The sequence below is a fragment of the Protopterus annectens genome, chromosome 2.part0 (assembly GCF_019279795.1).
Source record: "Protopterus annectens isolate FY-2018-M chromosome 2.part0, PAN1.0, whole genome shotgun sequence".
NCBI lineage: Eukaryota > Metazoa > Chordata > Ceratodontiformes > Protopteridae > Protopterus > Protopterus annectens.
The window spans coordinates 748,657,574-748,677,607 of record NC_056728.1 but is presented as its reverse complement, the minus strand read 5'-3'; the positions used below and the strand labels follow the sequence as shown (position 1 = coordinate 748,677,607).

The window sequence follows — 20,034 nt, the reverse complement described above, 5'->3', positions numbered from 1 at the left end:
CTATTCATTTGCCTACTTTTTATGCAGATCCCCAAAATAAGGGGAAAAGATTTTGCACACTTTAGATGTACACAGGCAGTTGCGTTATTATTTAAGCAGGACTAAGGATTTTAGGCAGTCTCAGCAGTTGTTTGTTTCTTTTGCTTTGAGTTCTCAGGGCAAGCCTGTGTCAAAACAAACTATTTCTAAGTGGATTGGGTTTTGCATTGCATTTTGTTATTCCCATCATGGCAAGGAGATTCCAGCTGGGATTAGGCCTCATTCCACTAGGGCTACTGCCACTTCAACAGCATTTCTAAGGGGGGTGGCAACTAAGGATATTTTGGAGGCAGCTACTTGGAGTTCAGTGCATACTTTCTCTAAGCATTACCACCTTCCTCTCTACTCTAAATCTAGGGCTGGTTTTGCCACTGCTATTTTGCAGGGTATGTTGACAGCTCCTGCTTCCTTATGATTTGCCAGCCTCCCTAACCTCTGCTTTGGGATTCTACCCAAGTGTTAGGACTGCAGCAATGTGGGATGAAGAACATAGTACAGTTTTGTACCTACCATAAATGTAGATGTTCGAAGATCCACATTGCTGCAGTCCAATTTTCCCTCCCTCCTTCCCCTCTGTGTTTAGGGGTGGTTGTGTGGGTGGGGTTGTACTTTTGTAAATGTGTATATATTGTACATATATTTGGTGTTTTTTGGTTTTGGCCTTATCTTTGTAGGGTCTTCTGACATCTGGGGCAAGAAAAGACTGAGGATATGACGTCGGTCATGCGCATTTGTACCCTGACGTCCTGACGTCAGACTAATGCGCCTTGACCGACGTCAGCCATATACTTTGGTATTCGGGCCGACTGGGACAGCGGACTACCCCAAGTGTTAGGACTGCAGCAATGTGGATCTTCGAACATCTACATTTATGGTAGGTACAAAACTGTACTTTTCACTTTGGTGGCTGCCAAAAAAGCAATTACTAAAAAATAGAAGTCAAAGTCTAAACCAACTGTATTTCAGGTATTGAGTATTGTAACTGAGATGAAAGAACTGGAAGTGGGATCTTTAGTAAAAGAAAGGAACAAATTACATAGAAATAAATAGAAATGGTGGGAACAGTTCATACAAAATAATGTTCAGGAAGAGGAGAGAAGTTTTAATGACTGTAGGAACTGAGCAATTTACTTAATGTTGGATAGAAGATAGTTATACAAACGAACATATGTGATGTATAATGTATGTAAGTGGAAATAGGTTAATGTAATTTGTTTTCTTTCATATTAATGTGTGTTTGCCTTTGTTTTAAGTGATGATTTAATAAAGGTATTGAGAGAGAGAGAGAGAACTTAGATCCCTGTCTTGCAGACATAATTTGCATTCTTCAAATACTTGTGTGAGCTGCTTACTTCTGGCTTGGTATATACACCTATTAAAGCATACTTTTTAGCCATTTTTAGAACCCTACCTATGGATCCACCACTTTCTTCATGTTTTGAGGTCAAACAGTACTTAAAAGACAAACTATGTTCTAGAGAAATTAACTTTACCTCATTTTGAACTGTGCTTTTTCAGTATCCTTAAAATTGTATACATGGGAAACAATTGTTCTTGTGTCCTTAACCTTTGCAGAAAGTTTCTAAGCTTCAGCCCCTCATGGATATTCCACCTTATTTTGTATTTCACAAAGACAGGATGTCCCTTAGAGCTATCTCATCCTTTATTCCTAAGGTGGTCTCTGAAATGTCTCTAAATTAGTCTGTTCATCTCCTTGCCTGTTTCCCTAACTCCCAAAACAAAGGAGAATGGATTCTTACTTTGTTAGATTTACATAGACAGCTAATACTGTATTTGAACAAGACCAGAGGTGTTAGAAAATCTGATACAACTGCTCATTTCTTATGAGGGAAAGAATCGGGGTCTTCCTATATCCAAGCAAACCAGTTCCAGTTGAATTTTCCTTGCCTTTTCCTTCTGTTCCTCCTTCCATGGAAAATCCATACAGGGTAATGTTAAAGCCATTTCTACAAGAGCTGTTGCTTCTTTGGGGTCTTTTGAAGGGGCAGACCACAAATCTATCTTGGATGCAGTTATGTGGTCTTCCATTCAAACCTTTGTTAAGCATATCAATATTGATGCCTTTTTCAGAACTAAAATAGGATGTGCTAGAACCATCCTTCAAATTTTTTTGGATTACAGTCTTTCTTACTCCCTGCCATTCTACTTAAATGCTTTGAGAAGCTTCATATCCATCAGCATTACTGCAGCAGTGATCTAGTGATGAACAAAGTACAGTTGTGTAAGAACTTACTTAACAGTAGATGTTCAAACAGGTCACTTGTTGCAGTATGTGAACCTTCCTCCGTCTTCCTTTTTTTCTTACTCATCTTTCCCTTTGTGCGGAGATGGATCCTCTGCCTAGTGTTTTCTTTTCTGTTTCTGAATCTGTCCTGCTTTTAAGCTAGCCCTAGTGTAGGTTTAGGGCAAGAAAGCTGTGAGGATTTTCACACTCATATTTCCCTTATGTAGTAGCATATAGTCATTGTGCCTAAGTGTAATGTCGATGTATGGCATCTTAATTTTTGGTATAAAGGACAGAAGTACAACATCCTTGGCAGGGTATGTCCCATCTGTCAGCATTACTGCAACAGTGATCTATTCAAACATCTACTGTTAATGATAAGTTTTACACACCTGTACTATCAACACTCATAAGTTGCTTGCCAGCCCATATTGCAGCAAAAGGAAGCCTTGTGAGTTATTGTGTTCATTGCAGCAATCTAGATATTAAGTATATTGTTGGTGTTTTATTATTATGCCAGGCAGGCTTAGCAAAACTGTTTTTACCTTTCCACAGGAAGGACACTGAATTTTGCAGCAGTCTATACTTCAGACATGCATTTTAAATATCTTTTTTTCCCCCCACAGGATACAATGCGAAGTTGAATAAATTCCCTGTGTTTAATTTCAATGATGATCTCAAGGACCTCTGCATCAGTGCTTTGAGTCCCAACACCACAAAAGCTACTCTCTATGCTTTGAATGTCTGGCGTTACTGGTGCATGACTAAAGGCCTTAAAGACTATATGGATATTACAAAAGTAAGTGATAGTCGTTTATTTGTGCTGTCAGCTTCCTTCCTTATCCTTGTAGCATTTTAAGTGTGCATAATATGATATATGTTTGGTAGTTTGAGTTTATTTTTAATATAAGCAGAAACAGACTAAGTTATGTCACACTGTGAGTCAGCAGAGAAGCTTGTCAAATTTATAATCCTTGCCGTGGTCCTGTTAAGTAAGCTCCATTAATTATGCCTTTAGTAGAAGCTTACAGAAGCAAAGAATGTTGCATGAAATACTGAGAAAGTTATACGTAGAGTTTCCTGAAATTTATATTTCAGTAAACTAGCATTGGCTGCCACACTTGTGATTTAAGGTTACTTTAAACCATTTATCTGCTGCTTATATTATTTGAGTTGGTCTTCTTCTTTCGGCTGCTCCCGTTAGGGGTCGCCACAGTGGATCAACTGTTTCCATTTCTTCCTGCCCTCTGCATCTTGCTCTGTCACATCAACCACCTGCATGTCCTCTCTCACCACATCCATAAACCTTATCTTAGGCCTTCCTCTTTTCCTGTTACCTGGCAGCTTCATCCTTAGCATCTTTTTGGCAATATACTCTGCATCCCTCCTCAGCACATGTCCATACCAACGTAATCTTGCCTCTCTGGCTTTGTCTCCAAACCTTCCAACCTGGGCTGACGCTCTAATATACTTATTCCTAATCCTGTCCATCCTCGTCACACCCAGTGCAAATCTTAACATCTTCAGCTCTACCACGTCAAGCTCTGAGTCCTGTCTTTTTGTCAGTGCCACTGTCTCCAACCCATATAACCCTCTTGTAGACCTTCCATTTCACTCTTATTGGTACTAGTCTGTCACAAATCACTCCTGACACTCTTCTCCACCCACTCCATCCTGCTTGTACTCTCTTCTTTACCTCTCTTCCACACTCACCATTACTCTGAACTGTTGATCCCAAGTATTTAAACTCATCCACCTTCGCCACCTCTACTTCCTGCATCCTCACCATTCCTCTATCCTCCCTCTCATTCACACACATATATTCTGTCTTAGTCCTGCTGACCTTCATTCCTCTTCTCTCTAGAGCATATCTCCACCTCTCCAGGGTCTCCTCCACCTGTTCCCTACTCTCACTACAGATCACAATGTCATCTGCAAACATCATAGTCCACGGGGACTCCTGGCTGATCTCGTCTGTCAACCTGTCCATCACCATTGCAAATAAGAAATTATTTGGGTTGGTAAAGCTAGACAATTTCTGAATGCAAGGTTAGAAGAATACATTTATGATTATGTTCAGAAATCCTCTAGCTTTGCCTACCCAGTTGATCAAATTATCATTAAAGTCTAGTTCCTAGGTTTTTTTTTCCATTTGGTAGAATCCAGTTCTTAATATTAACAGTATTCAGGTTTACATGTGTACACAGTTGATAAAGATGGTTTCTTAATGGTGTGCTTGTCAGTAGTCATTGTGTAATGTAAATCATTATGTACAGAATACTGTATCATTCAATGCCATGTATGACTTCGTCCCTTTCATTAACACAGCCGAATCAGAACCCTTTAATATGTCAGGTAACTGTTTCTGAAACTTAAAGGATTATTACACATTTTAAATTTTGCAGAGTTAACTGCTTCACAAGTTGACTAATGCATTTGAAGACATTTTTGAGTGCGAGCTATTGAGTTATGTATGTCTTTTATTTAATCAGTCATATGTACTATATTTAATGCTGCTTATACCCAACAGCAGTGATGTCTAGCAGGAGGACAGTGAAGTAATGTGCAACAGTAAGATGAAGTGGACTTCATTTTGCATGGTATTTAATACTCTGTAATAGCTAAGGTGAGATTAGTGATGGATACCATGCGACTAGCACAACACATTAATCAGATACCATTTGGCATCATTCTTAAATTAGTATTTCAGGTGTCACAGTGGTTTCCATGTTTTATTCATTTAGCCATGCTGTCTAGCTGCAGCGAATAGGCAGTGCAATAACTAGTAATATGATATAATTCAGAAGATCCATGATGCCTTTGATTTGAATGCTGGCCCAGTATGATTTAAAGTAATATAACAATATGTTTGTTAAGCAGAAGAGACTCATTCTGAATGACAACATTTGCACTGCATGTAAGTGCTGAACTGTTTAAATGTATGGCAGCTGGAGATTCCGTCTTCTAAAATGACTTCACGGGTACAGTGTGCCCCTCTTTCTCCCGACACCTAGGGTTACTACATAGATATTTTTTACTGTATGGATAGTGGCCTTTGAATGCACATTTTTGGATAGGATGTATGAATACCTAATAGGGCAGTGGCTGACACCTATTAGGGGTGATGTTTGGTGTGATCTAGTTATTTGTATCCCTTCTGTAGTTGGTGACAACTTGCTTGTATAAGATTAGCAACATCTGTGAAAACCCCCTAAATAATCTTTGGCATGACCGTATAGCATTTATCTTGCCTATTTCCTGTTACACAAAGAAGGTTAAGAGCACAGCCAAGTCCTTTGCTTACCAGAAGCATAAAGCAAAAAAAAATGAAAGCTGAGGACAAAATCTGGAGAAACTAGAAAAGAGACCAAACTAGCCAAAAACTGCCTCTCCCTTAGATAATCAACTAGACCAGCCACAGATAGGGCAAAAGAACTATATATAAGATGAAAACAAGCTGATCTTTCTTCAAAACCAAAACTAAAACAAACAAACACAAAAAAAGATTGACAGCTTCCCAAAAAATGTTTTAAAAAGTCCTCCTTTCAACTAAAAAAAGATATTACTAACTCATTCCCTCCACTACAGTTAACACTCCAACACAACTGTACCCTCTAGCTTAGTTATGATCGCAGTTCACTTGGACAAAGCACATAACTCAGTGGCCCACTAGCCCCTTCCATAAATCGCATGATTTAAAGATAGGTCATATTTCGAGTACTGACACATGTAAAATCTCAATCCTGCCACACTAATTTAATGAATAATTTTCTCCAGTAACCCTTTCATTAGTTTGTATTGTGTATGGACAAGCACTAAAGTGACACAATAAAATATTTTTCTCAGTGGTCAATTCAGCAGTCTGACCATGTATGCACAAGCACTTCACTGATACATGAATGATTTATTTCCCCAAGCAACATCTTTATTGCTATGTCCAGGTATACACAAGCACCAAAATCAAACAAGTCCCAAGGAGACCCCTACAGTAAAATGTCCAGGTACAGTATGCAGAAGCATCAAAATGAAACATTCACCCGAGCGACCCCCTTCAGTAAAATGTTGAGGTATGCCCAAGCACCAAAATTAAACATTTGCCCAAGTGACACATACCTTGCAAGCATGCACTCTCGGTGAAGTTCAAAGATTCACTGGCTTCAAATAACAGACTTCCCGCACAAGGCACAGCACAGACAGAATTAGTATTGTTAGGGTTTCTCCTTCGGTTTCTGGCACGCAGCTGAGTCATGTGGATTGGTTATCTCCGCTTGCAGTTGTAAGCTGAAATTAACCAGTCATCTTCAAGAAAGGAGGGACTCATGGGAGCAGCACATCCAGACACCAGACAAAGCCCTTTATTTTGTAAAAATCAAAACAAAAAAAAAATGGACAGTGAAGAGGACAGAAATATTTATTATTAACTCTCGAGGCCCACCAGGAGATCCCCACTGCCCACCAGTGGGCCATGGACTGCACTTTGAGAAAGGCTGCTCTAGCCGATTATGCTGCCACTTTACACTTCCCAGCCATCACAACCAAGGAAATGAAATTAATCCTGTTAATACTAAGAAACTCAGGCTGCATATTTAGCAGACTTCACCTTAAATTCCTTGAGCTAGTTGCTGAAATAAAATGTAAAACCTCTTACATACATGTTTAACTTATCCCTTACCACTGCTTCTGTTTCAGGTCCTTTCAAACACATTCAGTCATCATCCCTTTACCAAAAGTCCACTCTTCCTCACAAATGAAAGACTACAGACCTATTTCCAATCTCTGTCCATTAACAAAAATATTTGAGAAACTTTTACATAAACAACTGCAAATCACCCAAAAGCTCCAGATGACTGAGTTAAAAATACATAGGTTTGATTTGTTGGTAGCTGCTATATTCCATCAGTGTGGAGTAATTCAAAAAAAGTCCACTGGCTTCTTATCGCAAGCAGGGCCACACTGAATGCTCCAAGGCAGACTAACTTACAAACTGGTAACTGTGGGTTATTGCCTGTACTGGCCAATGTGTGCCCGCCTAAAGCCCAGTAGCCCTGGGCTACTGTCCAGTTACCCAGCTTGGGTTATCTAGGATAGTTCTGTTGAACGAAAGCTGGACTTAAAATCAATCAGCCTGCCAAACATGAGCTAAGAATTGCTACACTCTGTGTAGGTTCACTGACAGGACGGAGCTTGGAAGTAGATGGGATGATGGTAGGGAGGCGGTTGGACATCTTATGTATCTAAGAGACAAGATGGAAGGGCAGTGCAGCAAAGCTGTTTGGTTTGGGATCCAGCATGTACTACTCCGAAAGATGACAGGCTAGAAATAATGTGGGAATTGTGCTGAAGTAGAGGCTTCAGAAAGCAGTGAAGGATGTCATCAGCATTAGTGATAGACTCATGGCAGTCAGACTCCAGCCTAATGATAGGGCAGTATTCCTAACCTCAGCCTAAGCCCCACAGCAGGTTTATAGTAGGGAAGAAAAGAGTGCATTCAGACAGCAGATGTAGGACCTGCTAGGTAAAGCAGAACAACATGAATCGGTGTTCATAATGGGTTACTTGAATACACATATCTGGACAGACAGAAGAAAATATGTGGACTGCCTTGGGACCACATGGGTGGGGCAACAGGAATAAAGAAGGAAACACAATTATAAACTTCTGTCTGACAAATGGCTTGATAGTAGCCAACACCTTTTTCAGCAAGAGAGAGTCACAAGGTCACATATAAGAGTGGCCAGCATGCAATTCGGGTAAACTTTCTCACAGTAAAGAAAGGCACTGCAAAAGAGTCAGTGATTACAAAGTTGTCCGCAGTGAAAGAGTCAGCCCACAGCATAAACCACTGGTTGCCACAATAACCTGCAAGCACTGGTCAGAGAAGGCTCTAAGGTCAATAGAGACCAGGGTGAAGACCTGGAGGGTGGCTGGAGAGAAAGCACAACAGTTCAAGGAACTGCTCAGGGCTCTAGCACCTCAAGAAGTGGAGGAAATAAATGGAGTTGAAGAACAATGGCAGTCCCTCAAAACAACATATGCGAGGACTACATAACAGATTTGTGGCTGAGCCAGGTATAAAAATAAGGCACATAAGGAAAACTGATAGTGGAATGCAGAAGTCCAGGAAGTCTTCAAAAGAAAAGAGGAATACAGGAAAAATTGGGAGATAGAAGACAGCCCAGGCTAGGAAGGAATACTGATTGGCTAACAAAGAAGTTAAGAAAGGAGTTGCAGTATCAGAAAACAAGGTATCAGAGGCAGCCTACCATCTTCTGGAAAGTGACTTGGTAAATGGCACAAACAAACTATATCAAGCTGCAATGCAAAGACAGAAATGTAAAGAAGATAGTCAAACACCATTCATAAGGAATGCCAGCAACAACCTGCTCAGCATATCACAGGATGTCAGAGGCAGATGGAAGGAGTACTTCTGGCAGCTTTTAAATGAAGAAAATCCCACTGAAGCTGTACTGCCCCAGACATGGAGTATGATGAGAGAAGAGGAGGAGCTGACTGTAGAAGATGTACGAACCTCAGCACAGAAATAAATAGGACATGCTGGAGGGACAGATTCTTATCCCAGAGGCCCCCCTCACTGTGGAACAAAATCCCAATCCATGTTAGGCAGAGCCCCTCACTGACCCTAGTCAAGAGAAATCTTGATGAGTGGATGGGAGACTGTAAGTTTACCCCTGGGATCTCCTCTGTGTCCTTGCTAGACAGAGGTACAGTAAATTAACCTTAATATGGCTACCTTCTGTGACCTACTATACAGAGGCACAGTCAACTAATCTAAAAGGGTGGCGAAAGCCAAACACACTCTGGCTAGGCTTATAAGTGCCCTAGGGCAGATAGCCTAGTATGAACCTATGAACAGCACTGTGGAAAATAAATGTCAGGACTCAGATGAGGTCTCAGCAGATATGATAAAGATGCTGGGTGAGATAGAAGAGAAATGACTCCTGAGGGTACTCATATCTGTGTGGAGAGAGAGGCATATTCCAGATGGCTGAAGAATGTTTATTATGTATTTATTTAACATTTAACTGGGAAAGTCCGACTTAGCATGAAGTCAATTTTCAGTGGAGGCCCGGGGAGAAACATTCCAGACACACGTCTTTGTAATGTGGGAGGAAACCGGCGCTCCCAGAGGAAACCCACACAAATGCAGGGAGGACATGCAAATAATAATTTATTATATAATTATATAATAATAAAAATAATAAGCATACTGGTGCTAGTATTCACGAACAAAGGGGATGTTCACAACTGTGAGCAGCACAGAGGTGTCAAACTCCTGCCATACTGCGTGAAAGTTCTAGAGGGTGATTGATAAACATATAGGGAGAGTAGTGGAAAGTAATGTGGGAGATGAGCAGTTCAGATTCACATCAGGATGGCCTGGAGTCTGAGGAAAAGGATTTACTTTCTTCTTATTCTCCTACTAAATAATTATCTTTTGGGAAGAATTGTCTTTTGGGGGATACAGTGGTTTGTATGATGTAACACTTTAAGTGGGACTTCTCCCGGGTTTCTAATGTTAAGAAATATACTACGAACTCTTGCAAATAGATCCTTCCCTGCCTTCTTCAGTCCCTCCACTGCTGGCTGCCCATTTGGATACTTTCACTGCAGCTTTTCAGGCCCCTGATTCTCAACTTCCTGTCCCTAAGAAACCAGACCAGTTCTGTAAAGTTACTGAAGCTCAACAGTTTTTAGATAAAAGCCCTTCATCTGATCTTGGTGTTATTTCTGTAGCCAGTAATAAACCATCCAAGTTGCTGTCTTCTAAGCTTTCAACTTTTGATAAGAACAACTGTGCCATGGACAAGTATAGTAAAAAAAAAGTATATACCTCTGCTGCCTTAGCCTTCAGAGCTATTATTTACCAGACCATTATGAACTAGGTATATGTCCTGGCTATTCTGTCCCAACTTGGGAGCATTCTAATTGATGTGCCTGATTCAGAGGGTAAGACTTCTGACATTTCCATTTTGAGCTGTGATTCTCAGGTGTCTCATCATTCTTTTAAATGTAGTTGTGATGCTGCTGATGCCTCCTCCAGGGCAGCTGTAGCTGCATCTGTTATGAGGCGGTGTTCTTGGTTGTGCATTCAAGCCAAATTATTGGATTCCCCTCAAAGAAAACCAGAATCTGTTTGACACTACTGCTGTTGAATTGTTCAAGACCCTTCAGGATAAGGGCAGGATTTGAAACAAATCATAGTCTCTCCTGTTCCCAAGTTTCAGATAATTTATCCTTATAAGCCTTCCTTTGCTTGTAGGCAGCTTTAAACGCCTTCTAGGGGCAAGAGGGCTTCTAGGAGTGTTTTTCCAGACAACATTTCTTGGGATTCTAAGGGTCAGAAGCCATCTTTCCCCTGACAAATCTGCTTCTGTTTGACATTTAGCAGCTCCTTTTCCTTAGCCAGATTCCTCTGTCCCTCAGGTTGACTATTTCTTTTCCTGTTTAGCAACAGATAACCATGGATGCTCAGGTACTTTCCATTATCCAAAATGGTTATTTTATGGTGTGGAAGTGCCTTCCTTCATTTTCAGGCCTTCCTCAGCCTCCTCATTGTCAGCTTTCATATTTTCCTTTGGTTCTTCAGGATCTTGTGGTACAGGGAGCCATCCAACCTGTTCCCTTGTCTCATCAGGGAACAGGTTTTTATTCCAGGATGTTTCTAGTTTCCATGAAGGAGGGATCATTGAGATCCATTCTAGACTTGTCTTTTCTCAACACCTTTCTCAGGATTCCCTCTTTCAGAATGTTCTCTCATCAGACAATTCTCCCTGCATTGCTTCCTCAAATCTTTCTGTTGTCCTTGAACTTGAAGGATGCTTACCTTCCACATTCCTAATCACCCTTTGTCCAAGAAATGTTTACTCTTCTCTCTCTCTTCCTCTCATTATCAGTTCTCAGCTTTATTTTTTGTTCTTTCTGCAGCTCCAGGGGTCTTTATCAAATGTCTGGGCCCTGTGGTAGCCTTCTGAAGACTTCAGAAATTCAAGTTTTCCTTTGTCTGAATGACCTTTTGATTCAAGCCCCCCTCTCACCAGCTCCTACTTCAGGATCTACACTTCACTGTGCTTCTGCGTAGTGTGGGTTTCATCCTCGATCTCAAAAAGTCTGTGATGACTCCCTCTCAGGACCAAATGTTCCTGATTCAGGCCATTCCATTGATGCCTTGTCTCACAACTCCCAAGGCCCTGTCTTTGACTGTTTATTTTTTGTTTCATCATGCTCTATCAAGCCTTACTGTAAGGAAATTTCTCCAAGCTCTGAGGTACATGGAATCCACCATTTCCATGGTTCCCTTTTCCAAACTGCACATGAGAAAATTTCAGTGGTATCACAAGACTGTTTGACCTCAGAATTGCTACCCCCCCTGGAGTATCTTGTTCCTCTCCTGCCTTGTTTCAAGTTTGAGTTCTGCTGGGGGGTTCACCAGATTTCTCAGAACTTAGGTTTGTTTTTTCAGGTTCATCTCCTTACTAGGGAGCTGTTCACAGATACTTCCAGTCGGGGTTGGGGAGCTTCCTCCCAACAACCTCGAAATCTAGGGTCTTTAGTCCCAACAGCAACTGCCAGACCATATCAACATCAAATAGATGGGGGATCTACTTCTAGTACTCCAGGCCTTTGGGTTCCAGGTCCTCTAAAGGTTTTTACAGACAATAGCACAGTCATGTGTAACATGAACAAATGAGGGCTGCACAAAATCTTACCTTCTTTGCAGGCTGGCTGTTCAGGCTTGGGATTTTGCAGTCCAGGATCACTTAGTTATTCAGGCAGTCATTCCTTCAGAGCACAATGTTATGGCAGACTCTCAGACCAAGTGCAGAACAAATCCCCACGAATGGATGCTTCACAGGGAGGTGCTTCTGGACATTGTACATCAATTGGGTACTCCTCAATTAGATCTTTTTACCTCCCCTCTGAACAGACAACTGCCCCCATTCTGTTCTAGTGCCAATTCCTCTGGCTTGGAAGGTGGACGCCATGTCTTTTTCTTGGAAGGGGATATCTCTATATGACCTTCCCCCCTCTTTCTCTACTACCAAAGGCCCTGCACAAGATCATGTGGGGCAAACCCAAAATTATGCTGGTGACTCCCTTTTGGCTCAGACAACATTGGTTCCGTACCCCTTTTGTTTGATCTGGCCAGGGGCAATCATCACAATTTACCTTGCAGGATGGATCTTCTCACACAGAACAAGGGATCTCTCATTCACCCTCACTCAATTGACACTGTGAGATAGGGTTTTGATTCCTTTTAGGCAACAATTTTCTGAGGATGTGCTTCAGGTTTTGCAGGAGGTCAGAAAACCTACTATTAGAAAATCATATTTGACTAAATGAAATAAATTTTCTGTTTGGTGCCTCAGACGTGACCTGGACCCTTTTTCTGTGAGGGTTCCTTTGGTCCTTTCTTATTTGTGTGAGATGCTCAGTCTTGGTTTGGCATATTCATCTGTTCATTTGTTAGCCATTTCCACTTGTCTACTTCTGGCTTCTAGTTTTGAAGTCAAACAATTTTTGAAAGGCATCCTTTGTATTCAGCCTCCAAGAAAGTCTATGCTTCATGGGACCTTAATTTTGTTCTTGAAAAATTGACACATTCCCCTTTCAAGCCTGCAGTTTCTTCTTCCCTACAACATTGTACTTCAGAGACTGTATTGTTGGTGGCTCTTAATTTTGTCAAGAGGGTCTCTGAACTTCAGTCACTCATGGAGATTCCACCTTTTTCTGGTTTTTCACAGGGACAGGGTGTCTCTTTGTATCAACCCTTCCTTTATGCCCAAAGTAGTTAATGATTTGTCCTTGAATCAATCCATTCATCTTCCTTCTTTTTTCTTTCTCTACAGAATCCAAGTGAGAGGGTTCTTCACACATTGGATTTACATAGACGGCTCAGATATTACCTGGATAAGACTAAACATACCTGGAAACGTCAGCAGTTTTTTGTTTCCTTTCATACCAGGAAATTGGGTTTGGCAGTGTCTAAGAAAACCATTTCCTGGACTTCTAAGGCCATTTCTTTTTGTTACTCATTTCATGGCAAGCAGCTTTCTTCTTTTGTCCGTGCTCATTATACCAGGGCGTTGTCCTCTTCTGGTGCTTTTTTCAAGGGTCTGGATGCTAGATCCATCTTGGAAGGTGCTGCTTGGTCTTCGGTTCACACTTTAACCAAACATTGTAAGTTGGTTGTCATTTTTAGGGCCAGGGAGGATTTTACCAGGGCCATCCATCATGTGTTTTTGGAAGGCTGTCCTGTGGCTTCTCTTCCCATTCTTTACAGTAGGTTTTGTACTCTCCCAAGAATATGGAATACTTCATCAATGATAAAGGCCATATTACATAAAGTTGTATAAGAAGGTTTATAAGTAATACTGATTTGTATTGTATTCTTCACCTTTTAACAATGTTCGTCTTTATTATGATGGAGCTTTTCATGTATTTTTAAGCAACTACAATTTTAATTGCATGTAACTGAGTTTTAGTTGAATAATTTATAGGAGTTTTTCATTGGTTGTTTTTTAAATAAAAGGTCTTTGAATAATATGTTTGAATAGTTTCTAATGAAGTCTGTACTGATGATAGGGGTATTTTAAAAATTGAAACACTAATTCCGTGGTTTGATTTCCTGACTACACTCCTTTTCAGTGTATTTTTCTTAACTTGCCCTAACAGTAGATGTCCGACTTCTCACTGTTGCAGTATTCTGGCCCTCCCTCCTATCCCGTTGCTTTCTGTGTTTTCTTTCTGGCTGAGGTGTCTTTCTTGCATCCTTTTCTTCTTCCTCCTCTCTTACTTGATGTACATATTCTTGCTTTTTTTGGGGGGGGTTGCTATGGTTCTTCTGGAGCACTTCAGTTTTGAGGACTAAGCGTTTGTACATCACATATGTACCTTACACTTTGCACATAGGACATACATCTGACGTACTGCACCTAGAATGTGTAAAGACTTTGGTATGCTGGCCTGACGTTCAGCTATCCTCAGCAGAATATCCCAAGAGTAACGAATACTGCAACAGTGATATGTGGGACACCCGCTGTTATGGTAAGATCATACGCAACTATACTTAGAGAATTGTAAGCTATTAATGTTTGTCAGCCTTCTGCCATACATTTATTTCCCAGGTTCCACAGTTGCCACAAATCTTGTTCATAGACTGCAAAATAATAATGTAGGATTTAGCACAATTGTCTTAGTTCTCCCCTCACCTCCAAGAGACCTCATTTGATAGCACCTCTACCTTCACTCAAGTCAGTTCATTCATTCCACTGTGACAGGAACTGGATATCCCTGGGTTAGTCAAGAGCACTATGTCCCTTCCATTCTTGCCTGAAAGATTTATTGGCCCAACCATTCCCCCAGTAGTGAGAGTCAAGTGGTACGGAGCTGGTATGCTGCCGGTCCCTTAAATTGGCCTACTGACTGTCAGCAGCTGCCTGGCTAGAGATGTGATTGCTCCCACAGGGAAGTCTCTATCCAACAAACAGGAAGTTGTTACAGTCACTACAGGTAGGAGATACTGCCACCACTCATTTATTTATTTATCCAGATGTATTTATTTATTTGTTACACTTTAATAACTGGGTGGTTGGGCTGGTTGACAAACCCTTCTTAATCAGGACCCATCCCCAATGGGTAAAACTGGTAATACAAATTGTAGAGATATAAAACATCCAGAGCAGAAACACAAACAATATTCACAGCTGGGAAGTTAGCATGTAAAATAGAAATAAATTATGTGAATTGGGTAACAGTGAAGTTTTCTAACATGAATTACAATGTGAGCAGTTCTAGAGATATTATGGTACTTTGCAAGGTGTATCTAATAAAAACGCAGGGGTATGTAATTGAAGCAGTGCAAAATAAATGTAGCAATTATGTTCCGGTGATGCATCCATTAGCTATCATCTTGGAAGCATTTGCGGTGTTGATTTGAGCATAGCTTTTTTTTAATTTTTTTTTTTTTAATTCATCTTTGACTTTGTCTAGTGTAGTTTGCTTGATTATTTGTCCTTTTTTGACTGGGTTAACCCCACTTGGCTAGTGGCCTCTTTTCAGGGGAGACCGGAGGTGGTATTTATACTACTAGGAGAAATTTGGCCAGGGCATCAGGGAACTTTTCCTACTCTTTTTCAATAGATTCCGTAGAATCTTTTACTTCCATGTGAGCTACCACCAACTCATGCATATGGAGCCTTATTTTAACAATTCATCTGAAGCACGAATTGCCTAATATTTGCTGGTATTTTGTTCCATATAGTAGATGTAGTTTTAGGGAAAGTACTCAGTCAGGCACACTGGTCTCCAAGAATATCCAAAAATCACCAGACTGCAGAGATAATATAAAATGAATCTTTTAATATGTCCAATACACCAACAGATTTAGCACTTTCATTCTTCAAGGGAATTTCTTCAGAATAACACAGCACTAATTAATCAATCTTAAATAGTCAAGCTAATTAAGAGCAACAGTTCTCCATTGGTCAAAACCCAGTCAACTGACTTGTAAAAAGGTATGTTGAAAATATAGCAACAATTATACCACAAATATAAAAGTACAAAATATGTGTGTATATATTAAATGCAAAATGGGGTCAAGTTAATAATATAAAATGGAATGCGAATATATCAACATAAAAAATTCATTAACATGAAAACTGTAAAACGCAGCATGTAATAGCTTTATTCTATTTTAAAGATCTTTTCTTCAGAGCTGGTAAAATAAGAGTAATGTTCATTTAAACCAGGGGCTGAGCAGGCATCAAATTTAGTTGCCACAGTAACTCACAATACTCAAGACTTGTTTCCCCAATCTCCCCCTCTTTCAAAGTGTTTACCTGCTCTACCACCCAAAATTTAACGGAATAACCCTCATACACCATTGTGTTTAAGTAATGCGTTAGTTTCCTTTCTCCTTGATATCTCATACAGATGTTCATAAATTCTCTGCCTTAAGATTCTCTCTGTTTTGCCAACGTAAAATGCAAAACATGAGGAACAATAGGCCAGGTAATACTGCCCCTTTAGACCCCTTGCCCTTTAATAGTCCAACAGGACCCCAAACATGCAGTTCATCCACACTGGCTACATAAGGGCACTGGGTGCATGGCAGAGGGTTTGGATTTAGATCAGCTGAATGAGTCTGGTGGTAATCGTTTTTCAAGATTAATAAGGACTGAAATTAATCCTTTACTTGCTAAACCTGTGATGGAAGCTGGAAGTGAAATTGCTGCATCCAATATAGATGAAACTTGGCTCTTCATAGCAGTAAGGGAACTTGAGAATGATCTTTTTAACTTAAAACATATACAATGGCAGTGCTTACATCTAGAAGCCTGCCTTTTTCATAAAGTTATCCCTTGTGAGCGACGTATTTTCAACATGTCCACTTATGGTGAAACTTGTATTGATTTATTAAACAAATGGCAGCAGTTAAATCTCGAATGTAGATTTAACTGCATCTGTTAACTACTAGACTTTTTTAAACCAATGGAGGCTGAAATCACTGAAACAGTAAATAAGAGAAATGCTGAACTAGCTGATGTCTTTGGCGATGAATTTTTACATAGAATGGATAGTGTGATTGATAATTTTTCTTCATATGAACAGCGTCTTAAAACTCAGAAACTTAAAAAAAATGAAGAGATGCTGCTGATTTTTCAGTGCGGCAATGTATTTACTTGGCCTAGAAGTGGCACACAATCCAATATAACCTCTGGTTCCAATTATACTAACTCTGTCACCACTGCTATGAATATTTCCACCAATGGAATGGCTTCCTCTGCCACACCTTCTACCTCTGCACCAGTAATGGTGGAGGCTCCTTTTGCTACCCTTGGACCTATCAAACCACCAGATATGCGGAAAAAAACAACCAATCTTATGGCGACATCCAACACCCTCTCTTTACCTCTACCTATCAAAGGCTAGGACTATGAGCGACAGCCCCGCTCTCTCAGTTGAGGGAGGAAAAGGCAATGGCAAGAAGAGGATCCACCGCCACAAATGATAAAGCAGATGTGGACAGAGAAAAGGAATCGTTAATTTATAATATCTCCAATAAACTTTTAACTGCAGTACAGGAGTTGCTTTAAAGTCGGGGACTCGATTTTATTCCTGCACAAGGTTCGCAATTCAGTGAAACTGTTGTTGATATTAAAATGTTTGCAAGCAATGTAATGCTGAAAATGTTATACCATGATAGCAGTGCTGCTATTGGTTTTAAAAAAAAAACGACTACTTTGCAACTTAATTTACATCCGCTATTAGAAACATTTAGTAAGAAATGTGAATATGATCTTTGGCAAGCCTTTACTGATGGTAAGCTCAGGAAAAAGTTTCAGAATTTGAATGTTGCTGAAAGAGAAGCACTTATGGATGTTCTTCATGTTTCACTGTTGCAGTCATCACCTGTGGGGTTATCCCTGCTTTTGGTAGCCCTATGCCGGCCCGAATATCGGAGTCAATGTTTTTGTGCACCAGCTGCTGTCACCTGTAGTCTGACGTCAGGTCATCAGTACTATAAAGCAAGGCAGCCGACATCATTACATCAGTCCTTCTTGCCATGGAGCCCGTAGCAGAAGCAGTTTGCACGAGTGCCGGTCGGTCGCTACCAGAAGTCGAATTTCAGCAGAAAACATCTAAAGCTAAGTACCCTGTTGGGGACCCTTTTTTCTTGCTCTAACCGATGTCCGAAAACGTTGTCTCGCCTGTGGAAAGCAGATCCCACACCAAGACTTTCATTCCTGCTGCATCACTTGTTTAGGCCCAGACCACGACATCCCTTGTTGCCAGTTCTGTGCCCTCTTTAATGTGAGAACCAATCACAGAAGAACTCTTTTTGTAGACAATTATTTCCGTACTCCATCTTCGAATTCTGATATGGTGTCCGTCAGACAGCAATCCACCGATATTCTGAAAAAAACGTAAAGATAGAGACAAGGCCACACAAGGCTACGCCTTCCGATGATGCTACCGCTAAGCAAGTCGTCAGTTCTCTGGATTTCAGTGAGGCGCTTTCGGAGCCCCTGATGCCCGACTCGCTTTTGGCGCAGGCCTCTGCCAAGACCTTTTCGGAATCCGGTATGGCACAGAAATCCACTTCATCTTCCAAGCCTTTGGCTGTCTCTGCCTTGTTTGGGTCCAGAGCCGTGACCCAGGCACCGGCATATGAGGAGGCTGTTCACACTACCGATTCTAGACAAAAGCCGACATCTTCTCTTCCATCTGTCATTCCTCAGAGACCGACAGATTCTCTCAGGCCACTCCTAGAAAATCTGTTTCTAGCCACCATCTTGCTACTGCTCCCCCACTCCAAGCTCAAATGCTTAAAATGGAGGATGATCTTAACCGAGGTACTCAGGCCCCCACCCCAAAAAGGAAGAGGCTCCCTTCTCCAGAAATTGACAGACCAAGAGTCTGTGAAATCCGATTATTCTGCCTTTGAAGAGGAACAGCAGCCCTTAACTGTTTATGAGGATTCAGATGTGGAGGAATCCATCCCCTCTGCTTCCCCTCCAGAGGACCTTTCTTTCGGGGAAACCCTCCACTCCCCCAGGGAACATTTTCAGTGGGAATCTCAGGACTACCCACAGTCAAAGAAATGAAAGTTTCTGGACCTGCCACAGCACAGATCTCTGGCCATCCCTCCTATTCTAGAAGTGGTGGATGATGTTTGCCTTGAATACAGTTTAGACCCTAATGCCCTGCCTCAACTAAACCTGACAGATACTACAGAGTACCGGATTCTCACAAATACCTGTACAGGAACCCTGCTGCAGACCCTGAGGTCATTACACAAGGGCTCAAAGGAGCTAAGACTAGTTCTGCCAAGAATCCTATTCCTTCTGAAAAAGACTCCAGAGCTCTGGACAGATGGGATTAAAAAGTATACACCTCTGCAAAGTTAGCTGTCAGAGCACTCAATTGTCAGTTCAATATGTTAAAATATCAACAACACACTTTGGAACAAATAAAACAGAAGATTGCTACCTCTCCTGATGGTGCCAACTCAAAACAGCTGGCAGAATTGCTTTACTCTCATTACAATGTGGATATGACGCCCTAGAAGCCTCTAGCAGGGCAGCAGTGACAGGATCTGTTATTAGAAGACATGCATGGCTGAAGGAACAACCTCTCCCTGATCATGTCAAGTCTAAACGTATTGATGCACCCCCTAGACAAGGAATGCCTGTTTGGGGAAGAAGCAGAAGAGGTGCCAGAAGAGGTGCTTAAAAAGATGGAAGACAAAGCAAAATTTATGCAAACAGTAAAAGATTTCTTTCAAGTTCAACTACCCAGATTCAGCAGAAACTTCCACTCTAATCACTGGGACTTCCCTGCACCCAGCAGACAGGGCCAAAGTAAGCCTCGCAGGGACAGGACATCCAGGCCCCTATCCCAGGGCCAGCAAAGAAGCAAACAGTGGACCACTTTCACCTCTAAGGCAAGGAGTTCTAAGCCAAGCTTCTATGATAAACACTCACAATGACTCTCCCTCCCCCCTCTGCCCTCCTTTCAGTCATCTAAAACTAGGAGGAAGGCCCACCCTCTTCAAGGACAGTTGGGTCTCTATAACCAATGACCAATGAGTATTAAAAATCATTTCTCAGGGATATAGAATGAGCTTCCAATTCCAAGAGGGTACCCAGACCTCCCCCCAAACCAGTGGGCAAAGGCATTAAAACAGGTAGACACTAAAATCCCAGGAGGCAGTAGAACCTGCCCCC

At 41.2% G+C, this 20,034-nt stretch overlaps 1 protein-coding gene across 1 annotated transcript in view; it reads left to right on the top strand.

Moving 5' to 3' along the window:
• LOC122792778 (uncharacterized protein KIAA1958-like) overlaps nucleotides 1–20,034 on the top strand; it is a 183,820-nt gene that overhangs the window by 85,120 nt on the left and 78,666 nt on the right. Inside the window, exon 2 of the mRNA XM_044060348.1 lies at nucleotides 2,911–3,083. Coding sequence (XP_043916283.1) covers nucleotides 2,911–3,083 — 173 coding nt within the window. The remainder of the gene's footprint in view (nucleotides 1–2,910; nucleotides 3,084–20,034) is intronic.